This window comes from Xyrauchen texanus, chromosome 14, assembly GCF_025860055.1.
Source record: "Xyrauchen texanus isolate HMW12.3.18 chromosome 14, RBS_HiC_50CHRs, whole genome shotgun sequence".
NCBI classification, from domain to species: Eukaryota; Metazoa; Chordata; class Actinopteri; order Cypriniformes; family Catostomidae; genus Xyrauchen; species Xyrauchen texanus.
The window spans coordinates 14143768-14159120 of record NC_068289.1 but is presented as its reverse complement, the minus strand read 5'-3'; the positions used below and the strand labels follow the sequence as shown (position 1 = coordinate 14159120).

General features: G+C 39.2%; 1 protein-coding gene across 2 annotated transcripts in view; it reads left to right on the top strand.

Moving 5' to 3' along the window:
• gsk3ba (glycogen synthase kinase 3 beta, genome duplicate a) overlaps positions 1-15353 on the top strand; it is a 100157-nt gene that overhangs the window by 35885 nt on the left and 48919 nt on the right. For both annotated transcript variants that reach the window (XM_052141999.1, XM_052141998.1), the window contains exon 2: positions 11736-11929. In XM_052141999.1, the coding sequence (XP_051997959.1) occupies positions 11736-11929 (194 nt within the window). The remainder of the gene's footprint in view (positions 1-11735; positions 11930-15353) is intronic.

Sequence of the window (15353 nt, the reverse complement as noted above, 5' to 3'; positions counted from 1 at the left end):
GACTACCGGGTTCACCTACAAATTGACATCATGGCTGAACAGCTCTCTCCCTCTCTCAAACTGGCATCTCTGGCTCCCCTTCATCTTGCTGTCCCACTGATCATCTGATTCAGCACCAGCCGTGCACCCTCATGGCCCGGCCACACCCTCCTCGTCACATAATCCTTCTAACAAACCGATACACTAAAATTAATCGAAGCTCTTAAAGTTTCATACGAGAGGGAGAGAAACTTTTTGTGAGCTTTCATACATATGAGTTGTCCAAACGAACCGACCCGCTAAAATTAATCGGACTTTATACCACTGTTAAGGCGGACACGTTTGATCAGTCTTCTTGAATATTGTGCACATAAACCTCAAATGTTCATTTAAGTGAACGCATCAGGAACGTTTTCAAATTCTGAAACATTTTGGGAATGGAATTGTATTTTTCCAGGACAGATGGCCAAAAACTGGGATGATCTGGAAAATCATGGACGGATGCAACTCGACATGAGCACCTACTGTAATTATTCCACAGCATCTTAGAAGAGTCTTTTCTGTGTTCCTTGTATTCCGTGGCTTATAGACAATGATGATTACATTTAGGGTAACACAGCTAGGGTAAACTGCATCATTTAGGCTAATTTAAATGTAAATATTTTCTAAAGTCCTTCATTAAAGCGTGCCATGCTTGTCTGACACAGTCTCCATGATGAGCGCATGCACTGAGTGTCTTTGTGCTCGCGCTGGCTGCTCTCAGTCAAACTCACTACGCTGTTTATAAACTGCTCTCTTTTCAAAAATAATGAAACAAGCTTTTTTAAATCTGGGTAACGAGTAATGAGAGGCTCTATATCAGAAGAAAAAGTATTTATTTGGCTTAAAAATGTAACTAAGTAAACGTTGCAACAAATTTAATTACTCAAAGTACTAATTCTGAAAAATAGCAACTTAAGTACTGTAACGAAGTAATTGTTACTTTGTTACTTTATACCACTGTTAATGAGAATGCAATGCCACATTGTCATGGCATAGCATGCGTGTAGTTTTCAGTCAGCTGGCCACACAAATCAGCACATGCTGTACACATAAATGGTTAAATATGTGCAAGGCATGGCAAGGCCAATCACAATTCAGAATGCAAATAAATACAAGAAAGCAGATTAATCGCTGACAATTGTCACCGCTATCTATACATTCTATTAATAAGGGTCAATGGGAGATTTTGTAAAGATATCTTAAAATGAATATTAAAAAGAATAAAGTTAAAAAACAACAGCAAAGCAAATAGCACACCTAAGGTTAAAATTATCAACACAAAATAGCTTCAATAGATTTCAAGCTGATATATTGCAGAAGTTTATACTTGGACTGTTTTCTAAACCACTTAACCAGAATGAGGAATATCATCAGAGTGCTGCTTGGCAAGCTCTTCCCTGATAGATTGTGGGTTCTGCGGTTTTACTTTTGATTCTTTATGGTAAAGTTGGCTTGTGTAGCTGGTGGAGTATCTGTTCCCTAAACCACTGCAGTTTCCTGACCATTCTTATTCATCTTTGTCTTGTGTCGCATGCTCAATGTAACCATTGGATGACCCAGGTTGCTAAGACTGCCAATTTATTTGAATTGTGCAGTGTGTGTGGGCATGTTTATGTGGTTTACGAGGACAATTTTTTTAGGTTACAAACTGGTAATTACATGGTTGTTATGCTCTAAATGTGGTCTATGAGGACATTTCTAGTGTCCTCATAATGTAAATAGCTTAAAAAACATTAAACGATGTTTTATTGAACATGTAAAATGCAGAACGTTTTCTGTGAGGGTTAGGTGTAGGAGATAGAATCTATAGTTTGTACAGTATAAAAATAATTATGTCTATGGAAAGTCCTCATAATGATAGGTAGACCAACGTGTGTGTGTGTGTGTGTGTGTGTGTTTTGCATGAAAGAATAAAATTATGAAAAGAAAGATATAAATAATCTTCTTGTGTCTGGACAGACAGGGATGGCCAGAGGATAGAATACTGTCTCTGTGCAATTATATGTGTCTGTGTGGTGCATACAGGTCTAAAGCATAGGAGTAGTAAATTGGTGAGTAGTGATTTTTTTTCTCTCTTTTTTCTGTCTCTCTCACTTCTATATTTTAACTGGGAATGCAAATTTCTTAGTCAGAGATAAAATGTATCACCCTGAGCCAGATTCTGGTCATCTGGCAAACATATGGGAAACTGAAACACATGCACACGAACAGAGGTGGGAAAAAATATCAATATGTTAAAAGTATTGTGATATTTTTTCTTGTGATATTGTATTGATATTTACATGCCAAATATCAATATATTTATTTAAAATTTTCTTTGCCAAACTGATCTAGGAATTCAACAACATTCCTTTAGAAGGTGCAGTTATCATGCTTTACACATAATCACCCTCCCTTACTAAAATGTATCACGATTTTACAGTAGTAACAATAACAGGTATTTTGACATAAATGCTGGTATCACATAAAATAGCCTTTTAAGTGAAATTAGTTGTACTTTTAATGAAACTGTTGTAATAAATAATGTTTAAGTGTTTAGGCTGCTATTGCATTCATAAATTCTATAATTTATTTTAGAAAGACTAGCTACATTGACCTAACCACAGAAATAGGCAGCCATTATGATCTTATATGCTTATGGCTTTAGCATTGTACATAGATATTAGGAAACAAACTTGCCTTGTTTTGTATACTGGCACTTTTATATTAATTTAAAAATGCATTTGGTGATTTGGAAACAGTTTTCTTAAGATTGATGAAGACGCATGAGAAAAATGTAGTGATATATTGCAATATATCTTAGTTTCGTATTGTGACCTAAATATAGATTTTATATCGTATTTTATATGCTTAACACACAGACCCTGTCATAATCATTAATTCCATTACACATACCATATACAAACAAACACAAACATACGCTTATGATGCGATTAACATACACTTATGATCATGAATATACCCACATACCACACACAGAATTTGTCTGCTTCTCTCTAATTGGTGGCTCAGCGGTTAAGGCTCTGGGTTACTGCCTAGAAGGTCAGTATTAACCCTTGACCCTATCTGCTCCAGGGGCACCATAACATGGCTGACCCTGTGCTTTGACCCCAGTTTAGCTGAGATATTTGAAAAAAATAATTTCACTGTATATGTTCAAAGTGTACTCTATAATGTGTGACAAAAAATAAAGGCGGCTTCTTCGTAGTTTATTTATAGAGCAGTATTGAAAGTTAAGGCATGCCAGCGCCTTAATTGAGAATTGCTGAGCTCTGATTGGCTGAGAGGCAGTGAGGTCGTGGATGTTGACAATAGACATCAGACTACAGCTGAATTCATAGAAGCATGACATAGTGGTAGTGAATTGTTATTGCTTTGATTGTTGATTTACTGAAAAGCATTAAATTTTACTCCACTGTAGATAATGAGGACATTTCACAAATAATGTATTCAGTGATGTTAAACAATATTTTTGAATAAAACCAGTTAATTTAGATGTTACCAATTGAAGTACATTTTTATGTTTACTTTTTGTTCAGTTCAGATTTAAAGTTAAGGAAATATATTACAGTTTTATTTTAGATATTTTGTCTTATTTTGTAAATGTAGTAAATATTTTGTAAAACATGTTTAACCTCAGCATATAGGTGTCTGCCTCACTCTAAATTGCCTTATTTAAAATGTATAGGCTAAATCGAATAGCCTATACTGTATGGGCATTATTTTGGGCGTTAGCAACCTTGCTCTCTAATTGCCCATATCCATGTCTCGAGTTGAGGGGGGATGCAAGGGAATGCCATCCTTCTTGTAAAAAACATCCCCCTTGTAAAACTGCCACCCCCCCATAAGACCAAAACATACTCTACACAAGTGCATGAACACAAATGAGCTTGGCTACTGCATTACCAAGGCGAGGTCCAGTTGATTACTCTTAACTTCGCGTTCTTGCATTACCATGGCGGGAGCAAATGTCATTACTTAAGGGGGCGATAGAGTTGCCTTCAAACGTCTGTGCCATTAAACTGGATGTGTCATTATTCAGGTAAGTTGCTATAAATATATTGAGTTGCACTTACTTGGTCAGCAATATTCTCTTCGAACTGTTGCTCTGCCATAACCGCAGTTGACTTGAAAGAAAAAAAATCACCAAAGAAGCAGACACTAAGTTCACAATAATCTCGCTATACCGCCCCCTTGCGGTAATGATGACAATGCAATCAGTACTTGTAATGCATATTGAATTGCAGTCTGACACATATCATAATGCAACGACGTGTGCAATCGAGATGCATCAGTGTTCACGTACTTGCATAGAGTATGTTTCAGCCCTTACCATCCTCTTTAGATCGATATCAATTGTGTGTGAACAAATGTATTACTAATCATGCAAGTAAACTATATTAATTATATATATGATAAATAAAAGACTTTAAATACATTTTCAGGGTTTCATCCTTAATATGCTTTTGTGTGTAGAACTACTTATGGCATGCATAGAAACAGCCCAAGCCTCCATTTCTAGTTTGGCTACTGTAGTAGAAAGGATTGTGTGTGACCGTGCAAGCAAGAAAGAGAGAAAGATGATCTTTTTTTATGATCTTACAACATGATCACATGGCAAGTCGGCATGTTGTGTCTGAAAGTTCTGGTACCCAAGGATTGCCTTAAAGGTGCACTCAGTAAAATCTGACTTTGTGTAATCTTGGACTTAAACTGACGGCAGCTTGAATGCAGCATAATTTAAATAGTTTTCAGTTTCACATGCCATTGTAGTATTCACAGTCAGCCATGATTACTTTAATCAATGAGTGAAAGTGTCCAATAACAGGACGGTTACTGAGATTAAACGAGTTGTATTTGGCTGGCCCCCATGTGCGGACCCTCTCCATGTAGAATTAAACAGCTTTTATAAAGTTACTGATATGACCGGAGTCTTCATTTTAATGTAAGTGGTCATAATTTCCTACATATTTTACAAAATTACAATTCATGTCTTTAAGGGCTACACTTTTTTAGTGAGGAACAAATTACTGAGTGCACCTTTAATAATGCAATATATTTCATTCTGAGTAACTAATTATATATGAATATATTCTATTTATAATTATTTGAGTAATTATTTCTTATTTATATCTAATTCTTTTCTCAGCACATATTCTAATTGCGATTAATTTGATTAATTAATCGGCATGTAATTTTATTAATTAGTAAAGAGGTTACATCAGTGGAAAACAAGAGAAATGGCTTGAACATATTTTAAATGTATACGTCTGCTAAAGGTTAATTTTGACAACTAGTGTACAACCGACTAGGAGGACATAAAATGGCTTTAAAACTAAAAGACATGGACTAAAAGCCTCAAAACTCAAATTTACTTTTTTTTTTCTATCCCCTTTTTGTCCCAATTTGGAATGCCCAATCCCACTACTTAGTAGGTCCTCATGGTGGCAAGGTTACTCACCTCAATCCGGATGGTTGAGGACAAGCCTCAGTTGCCTCCGCTTCTGAGATGTCAGTCCACGCCTCTTATCACGTGGCTCGTTGTGCATGACACCACGGAGACTCCCAGCATGTGGAGCCTCGTGCTACTCTCTGCGATTGAGAACGAGAACCACTAATCGCTGACCACGAGGACGTTACCCCATGTGACTCTACCCTCCCTAGCAACCTGGCCAATTTGGTTGCTTAGCAGACATGGCTGGAATCACTCAGCACACCCTGGATTCTAACTCGCCACTCCAGGGGTGGTAGTGAGCGTAAACTACTCAGGACCCCAAATTTGATAGGGTCTTTAACTCTTGGTTGTTGGTGTTTTGGACCCTTTGTAAGATATTAAAATCCTCTATTATCAAGAGTACTATGTGCAGATGTTACCTTAAGGACGTATTTCTACCTGAACTTACCCATAAAAATGTATTTTGTTGATGCAACCTAATGTTGTCAGGTTGACTAAGAATATATCCTTGACTTACAGAGGAGCTGTTCATTTAAATTATTTGACAGTGTAACAGGTATTGGTGTGTGAAAGAGCTGACTGGATTGTGCATTGTTTCTTGAATTTAGCTTCCTGTCTTTAAACAATGGTATTGATATTTTTGTCCTGAATAACCCACCTGGAAAACCCACAAGCCAGTTTGATAGTATGTTTGTCCAGAGAGATCAAATTTGTCTTGCGTAAATGCCTAAACATTAAATATGTTTCATTCATATTGTCATAATGCAGGGATGACAAGAGAGTAGTTGGTAATTTTTTTTTTGTTAAAAATTCCAGCGCATCTCCATTACAACTTTAGCTGGCTTTTGCTCTGTTATCATTTTATGGTGTTATTTTTGGAGAGTGTGAATGTCACCGTTGCCACACTCTGTGTGCCTGTGTATATTTGTGTAGATGAGTAGGTGAGTCTTTACCAAGTGGGCCACAACATCTCTCAGGCCCAGAGATGTTTCGATTGCCATGGAGATGGAGAAGAAATAGCTGGTCTGGGTATTGGCACTGATTTTGTGGTTCGATTTCAGTTACAATATCAACAGGCCTGTTTCAGTTAATACATAATCAAATGATTGCTAGATAGAGGCATTGCATGTTTGTTCAGTCACATGTGCATTATTAAGACCAGCCTGAAAACATCTTGGTCCCTGATAGATGGAATGAGACATTGTGTCGGTGTAGTGACACTAGGGGTCGCTCTTGGGAGCCCCAAAAACTTCTGATCTTTGAGAAAAGACCCATTGGAATTAGTGAGTGGAATTTGCATGCCACTCCCCCCGGACATACAGGTATAAAAGGAGGTAGCTCACAACCACTCGTTCAGGTTTTGCACTGAGGAGCCGAGACAGGGTCCTGGCCATTTCAGTGGGTAGTACATCGTTGTGGCAAGAGGGACACAATGTCTCATTCCCTCCATCAGGGAACGGAGGTTACAAGAGTAACTAAGACGTTCTCTGTCTGTCACTCACTCGATGTTGTGTCGATGTAGTTACACTAGGAGTCCCTATACGAAACGCCACAACTAGCTGAACTTTGTTATATGGACTGCCGGTGCAGGTGCAACGGACGACAAGACATATCTACAATGGGAACAGACCGTGCCAGCCACTCCCTTTTCTCACTTTTTTGAGTGAGTATTTTTTTTGGCTGGGGCCAAATGTATTGTGGAGTGTGCTCGTAATCTCAAGGGAGAGGGCATGCCCTGTGCCTGTTATGCCAAAGCCATGGCATCCACGATCCAGTGGGCAAGCCTCTGTTTGGAGACAGTGTTCCCTTTCCGCTGTCTGCCAAAGCCGACAAAGAGCTGGTCAGAGCATCTAAAGCTCTGCGAGTGATCCAAGTAGATGCGAAAAGCACATACCGGACATGGCAACAACAAGGCTGGGTCTGCCTCTCGGGGCAGCGCTTGCAGACTTACCACCTTATCCCTAAAAGGGGTCATGGGAACCTTGGGCACATAGCCCAGTCTGGGTCTCTAGATCACGTGAGAGTATTCTGGACCGAACTCCAGGCAGATTTTGCTGACAGAGAACGCCTGCAGGTTCCCTCCAGCTGCCCCTCCAACCTCTCCTGCATGAAGGAAAGCACCGACCCGACTGCACATCTCTAGGGGTCTCACTTCCAGGCATTCAGTTGCCTTGTATAGGGATCCCTGGCCTGAGTGATCATTAGTTCTTACACATCCCTTCCAGGGGCCAGATTTGGAGATTCCAGAGGTCTGGACGCGGGTGCCAGATGGTGCCACGTCTCTGAGAGAGGGGTCCTGCCTCAGGGTAACTCGCCAGGTAGGAGCTGTCGCAAGGAGTATGAGTTCTGATAACCAAGTCTGGATGGGCTAGTTTGGCGCAACCAGGATGACCTTGTCTTCCCTGACCTCCCACAATGTCTGTGTAAGCAGGCTCACTTGGGGAGCACATACTTGAGCATCTGTGCCGAGGGGAGCCTCAGTCAGAGAATACCAGAGCGGGCAGTGGGAGGATTCTCAGGAAGCAAACAGGTCTTCCTGTGCTTTGACGAATCGACTCCAAATCAGGGGGTGGAGGGGGGTCTGGGTCTGTCGTAACAACGACATGCCTGGACACTTGTTGTAAGGGGACTCCTGCCTGCAGAAATGCAAGATCTGTCCAAGGGCTGAATGTGCGGCGGCAGATCGGCATGATGGCCACGTGATGCGTGCTGTGGCGCCATTCCGATCTCTGGACTCAAGTCTGAAGCCAGTGCTGGAGTGGTCACATAAGCATCAACCCGAGTGGCGTGACCACTGCCATATGCCCCAGGAGCATCTAAATCTGTTTCTGTGGGACCGCTGTTCTCTGCCTGAATGACTTCAGGCAGCTCCACACTGACTGGGTGGAGGGTTCCACTCCAGCCTGACACTCTCGGCAGCCCGGGCAAGCATGGTCGCGCAGAGGGGAAGAAGGCCGCTGAAATGCACCATATATCCAAAAGCATATGCTTCTTGTTGTGAGGTGAATGGAACGGCAGTGGAACTCGCTGCTCAACACCACTCGGCTCCAAAGAAAAAATCTGAATGAGTGGTTGCGAGCCAGCTCCTTTTATACCCGTATGTCCAGGAGAGTGGCATGCAAATTCCACTCACCAATTCCCGTTGGCTCTTTCTCAAAGATCAAAGGTGTTTGTGGCTCCCAAGATCGACCCCTAGTGTCAATACATCAACACAATGTCGAGTGAGAAACAGATAAGAAATTAGTTTTTAGTGAGATTTAGTGTGAACTTTATGAATTGGCTGCCCCACCTCCCCGATCCCGGGACCCCAGAGGTTTTTAATTGATTTTCTCTCTCTCTCTCTCTCTCTCTCTCTCTCTCTCTCTCTCTCTCTCTCTCTCTCTCTATATATATATATATATATATATATATATATATATATATACAATTTTACTGTACCGTAGTGGTGTATTCATATGGCTGGCAGATGGTCAGGGTGTCAGATGGTGAGGGATGGAATGTGGTGTGTTGAATAGAGAATCTGAGGCCATGCAGTTAACCTTTAACAGAGTTAACAAGGACTTTGAACTGTAGTCTGGAAATCAAAGAACCAAATCCAAGCATGCATAAGTTAACCAGCTGCTAATGCTGGCCCAGATCCCCCATTCACATACACATACACATATTGGCTGATATTCACATCCCATAACTCTATCGGTGATATGTAATTTGACCGATCGCATAAACCGATTGCTTACATCGCAAAAGACACATGGATCCTTTAAGAATTCAGCAGCACTGTCTGCACTGTGAATTCTGTCAGCACTGGTATCATGGAGTGTGGGTAATACTGGAATAGTGTTGTAAGACAACAAACTTGCAAAGGTAAAACAGCGTGAGCTGTGAAACGGTCCTTATTATTGTTCATGGCGGTAGGTTCTCTGTCTCCTCCAGCCATATGCATCTCAGTAATAAATCGAGTTACAAGATGTGGTGTAATTCAAACATCTATATGAAATACCTCCCGAATAAACAACATTAACAATAATAGCACCTGTAGAGTCCAGAAACATGCATTCCTTTCATCTCTTGCCCTCATGTGAGAGCGCATTCTCCTTCATTCAAGTTCAAGCAGCAAAAAGTGAAAAATTAATTATTAATGCAATGAACCAACTAAATGAAAATAATATTAATATAATTTATAAATATAATAATTATTTATACAATATTAATATACCATAATGTAATGTATTAAATATAATGCAAAAATAAAATAAGGAATAATAATAATATTAAATAATGACAACTAATCAATAACCAAAAATGTCACATAAAGTTGAATTGCACCTATGGGTTATCAGTTTGACTCTAAGCTTAATTAAAAAAAAAAAAAATCTATATTAATATAGAGAATAATTTGTTAGCCTATACATGATTAAAAGTATTTTTAAAAGGCCTTTTAATAAGCCTTTTAAACTTTTTCATTTGTTTTTGTCATCAAAAAGTAGGTAAAGTGATATTACTGGGAAGAGGAAAAGTGTGACAAAAGTGACAGTGAGCAGAAAGCTTTTTTTTTTCATCCAGTGAATATGCCACATATGAAAGGTACTTAATGTAATTTCGTTATTTTCACTTTTTATTTTTGGAACTTGATATGTTTCACCTCTTTTAAAGACAAGTTCTTTCTCATCTTGACTTCTTTGGAACGTATCCTGCTCGCTAATTTCACATTCTTCTTTTTCTCTTGATTGCTCTCCTGTGTAAATAATGTTTCAGAATTTCTTAGTATTTGCTTCAATGTCAGCATGCACTCAAGCTGGCATGGACTCCACATGTTATTCGAGCATGATTTGAGGTTGTTCCTGAGAGCGTCTTGTGTGTTTCAATGACAGCATGGATATCTGACCTTTTGTCCAAAATAGTTTACATGGTCAATCACAAATTTGCTTATTATTTCAGTAACATAGAAAGCATCTAGAATTGTAAATAGCTTATTTCTTTTTCATTTTACATCAAAACGTTTCTAATGTTTTTTTTTTCCAAGTTTAAATTCGATTTTGAATCTTAAAAGTGGTCTCAGAATTTTGAACCCCAATGTTGCTACTGTGCTGTTGTAGACACGAGAGCAGAATCTCCCCCATTTGACACATTTCTACAGTCATACTGCCCAGCCCTAATTGTAAAGTAGATCTTGTTGATATTTGCATGTAATCGTTAAATCTAACCCTAAAGTGCTGGGTGAGGATAAATTCTCCATGTTGCTGATGGCCTGCTTCATTCTCCTTTGGCCAACTGATCTAATTTCTCTGGTTATTCACCCATGTACTGCACTGAAAGAATGTATAGCCCCTTTAAAGGGCTCTCCACATTGTACTAAGGATTATATTTCATGTGCTGTGGATTGCAAGCAATTTAATATGCAAATAAAATGGAGAAACTTCAACCTTTTTAATGGCATATTTATGACACAAAGATACATATTCGTATAAAAGTTTTGTGTGAGGAACAGACTGAATTCTATGTTGTTTTTCATGGAAAATCATGCCCTCCACTGCAGCTCTCAAATCTAATTCTTAATTTCAACTTTTTGAACTATTGCATCATGTTCGATTATGACACATATGAAAACCAATGATATATTTGCTGTCAATGATGATATCTTTGGCCCTTAAGATGGGTTTTTGGCGATCCGTTCACACGTGGACAGGCGAGACACATCGGCATTTACACCTGGTAGTAATATACACCTCAATGCTCTCTGTTGACCAATTGTGCTCAGATTTCATTGGGAGGGTCTCTGATTTCATAATGACAGACAAAACTCATTACGTCATTGTATTAATGCATGAGAGTAAATCGCAAAAAAGTCAAAGACAAAGAATGCGTGAAAACTTTTTTTCCCAGTCATACTTTCATTTAATCTAAGCACAAACATGACATTTAGAGTAGAATTCTCAGTTATTTATGTAGTGTACCTGTATTGACTGTGCTTCGGATGGATCTGCCCCACATCTGTCTCTGTCTGGAAAATCAAAAAAAAATTGTGAAGTTCTTGTGCATGTACTGTATATGTGTTCACTTTTAACATTTTCTCATTCGAAACGGATCACCCAAAATGTATATTAATACCAGGTGTAAATGACGCTGTAGAAGATGCGATCTGAATGCAACTGATATTTGAGAACTTTAGCAAAGGACAAGGAATTGGTATTGGGTAAGAAAAAGTGGGATCAGTGTATCCCTACTCTTACACACCATCTTTCCTTTTCTCTGTCTATAGGAGATAAAGATGGCAGTAAAGTGACCACAGTTGTGGCGACCCCTGGACAAGGACCTGACCGGCCGCAGGAGGTCAGCTACACTGACACCAAAGTCATCGGGAATGGCTCTTTTGGTGTGGTATATCAGGCCAAGCTCTGTGACTCAGGAGAAATGGTGGCCATTAAGAAGGTCCTTCAGGACAAGCGATTTAAGGTGAGACTGAAGAAACATACCTCTAGTGATATAATTTGTGTTGACATTTCTGTATAAAGGAAAAGTTCACCAACAAATGAAAACAACAGCATACGAATTTGGAAAATCATGAGTAAATAATGACAGAATTTCTTTATATTGGTGTAGATGTGCACCTACTGTGGTGCACATCTACTAAGTGTGATGGGATTTCACTTGATTTCATGACAGAAGTCATGTGTTTCTCTTTTGTACAGTGTAGCAGAAAGTATGATTGACAGAAAAGGGATGTCACCTTTCCTGAGCTGCTGTCGTGCTGAGTGAGACTATAAGATCAGATGCTGGTGTACACAAAATTTAGACCACTTATATAAAGAAACATTTTCAGCTTGTGTGAAAAAGGTGACCTCATTCTGATGTGACTGTGACCAGTGTGGATGAACCGTGTCTAAGAACTCTAGTGCAACAATATGGCGTGTGTGTGTGTGAGAGAGAGAGAGACAGAAGGAAAGCAAGTGTGACCTGGCAGAAATATTTACACTGTGTGTTTGTGTATGTGTGATTTGTTGGTAAATCTGTTTGCCCTTTGTTTTGTCACTTTGTCAGGTCCTCTAGGGTGATAGGGCACTGTTAAAGTCCCTGTCGATGTGCTTGACGGGTGCAATTTTTTTCCCTACTGAAACAGGAGGTTGGGACGGAAATATTGAATGGCTTGTCCCCTTTTTTTAAACAACCAGTAGCCTTTAGTTTATTTCACAGTCATGAACATGATTTGCTGCTTGCTACTGCTAGTCAGAGGCAGGTGATATTATGGGGATGGACATTCTCGTTCAAGAGAGCATTTGATTGGACAAAATGAGTGAGTGCTGCATGAATCATCAGTATTCTTGGTTCGTATTCCTGAAAGTGAGAGACTGTAGATTGCATATACTGTGTCTGCTAAAAGTGAATTTTGTAGCATATAGATGGCCTCAAAGCTAGCAGACACAAACAATCAGCCACTTTGACTTTTGATTTTAGTTTTTAAACCCCATAATTGCATTACAAAACCTAGTTAATTGCCTTCCTGGGTAGTATTTTAAGATATCATTGGTGCTCAAACTCTATTAAAATTATTTTGAATTGAGTTTTCCATGCACTCCTCGTGTGAATGTCATTTGTTTGACACACAGAGTTGCTGTCTATGTGAAGTGTTCCAAATCAATCACTTATGAGTTTCCATTACACTTAGGATGCTGCCTTAGAAGGCAGCTGCTTATATAGGCAGTAGACCGAAAGGTAAATCTCTAGGTTTTGAATCACAGCATGATCCACCTGTTTCACAGCTCCTGCTCTATGGTGACTGTGCTTTTAGCTCATCTCAATGGACTGATTTGTGAAAATTAAAGAGTGAGCATCATCCTGTAATTAGATCAAGTTGTCACTGTAGTCACCTACAAACAATACCCACTGGATCATGCTTTGGCTATTTCATTCCTGAACTCTCTACTTGATTCCCACTGCTCACATTAACCCTGTTCATGCCTGGTGTTAACAGCTGTCTCGGGTAATCTGATCACTAATGGTCAGTTGAGACACATCATCGTTTAAACTTGCCATTTACATGTGTCTAAATTGCGTCTCCTGTGAAAACTTGTGATGAGATTTGTCAAAAGGATGGTCTCTGATTTCATGACTACATACACCACTTACTACACCTGAGTTTTACTGCGTAATGATAAAGCCTAAAAAGTCAGCACACTGTTGACCTGTTTCATGTGACGTCACTGTAGAACCATGGCTATGTTTGTGACCAAAATTGAAAAGCCTGTGAATGTTTTGTTTCTGTATACAAAAATATAAAAAGTGATACTGCTGTTTATTCCAGTTGCACGGCTTAATTTTACCAAAGTCAAGCAGCATTGAAGGTGAAGAGCAGGGATGAAACACAGTTTTTTGCTAATTTATTCAAACATGTCAGTCATCTGTACAGGTGTTAATTAAATTTATAACTAATGATCAACTGATATATCACAGATAAATTTGCCAATATTCTGAGTCTTGAATTATCGGCATTGCCCGATAAATGTTCCCTTTTGGCCGATTTGATTCTTGAGGGTGCCGAAAATCACCTGCTTGCATGTGAAGCGACTGAGACATGTAAACGACCAGTCATGGTTCGTTTCCTTGTTACGTGCCATGGTGTTACTACTAGAATAGACCGGTGTGCAACACAGTGTCATTTAAATGGCAAATCAGAGCCGCAGCAGATGCATTTGAGATCATAATGTTAAAGTGCTTGCCAGTTTCATTCTCCCTCTCTCTCCTCAGTAGTTCCCTGTAACTTTTAACTGTCTTGTCTAATGATAAAAAGGCAAATGTCAATAAAACTAATATCATATACCATCTGCAAATATGCGCATATCTCATTTAAACAGATGTAATAACCCAACCTCACACAACTTCAGCAGATCCTGCATCCTGTGTAGCACTAATTTATTTACTTCTAAACCACGTAGGGGAGTAACTGTTAGAATAGAGTTCCCTGTCACCTTTAACTTTCTTTTCTAATTATAAAAAGAAAATATCAATAAAACTTCTATTATTTAACATTTGCAAATATGCAGATATCTCATATAAACAGATGCAATTCATGAACCTAATGAAAATCCAGTGTTTTCTTACCATCGAGCACTCATCTAATATCTTCCTCTGAAGCGCATATTCCATCAGCTAGAATCAAAACTTCAGGATCAAAAGTTTCTCTGATTCACAAATCATGATGGTCAGTGGTCACAATCAAAGCAGTTGATCCAGGCTGTTTAAACTGTCAGGAGATTGCTGTTACTCACACTTGATCCGCACGAGCATGTGACTGCAACTTCCAGGCTGCATCTGAAACTAGCAAATAGGGCTGGGACAACGCGTCGACGTCATCGATTACGTCGACGCAAAAAATACGTCGATGCAAAATATACGCGTCGATTCGTCAAACCCTAAACAAAGATGGCGGCGCCGGAGAGTAGTAGCAACACGAGTGGCTCCTCAGACTATCAGAAGTGCAAGGCACTCGTTCCTCTAAAGTATGGGAATTCTTTTATATTAAAGGAAACAATTCCGTGATATGTCGTCTTTGCAAAATGGAGATAGCCTTCCATTCTAGCACCACGGCAATGCACCAGCACCTGAAGAGGCGCCACGCACGTACGCACGCACAGTATTCTTAAGGTGAAAGGAAAGTGTCAGAGTGTAAGTTGTTATTTGCATGTGAAAGAAGATGCTTTTTTTCAGTATGTTCAACATAAATGTTGAATTCTGAATGTTTATTTTCATTATTTATTTTTTGTTGGAAAAGCACTTTCTGTATTAGCTTAAAGCCCCCAAGTTTACAATAGTTACTGTATTCTTTCAATAGCTCTAAGAAAGGGTGGCTGGGTGACCTTTTATTTTTTTATTGAATGCTAGA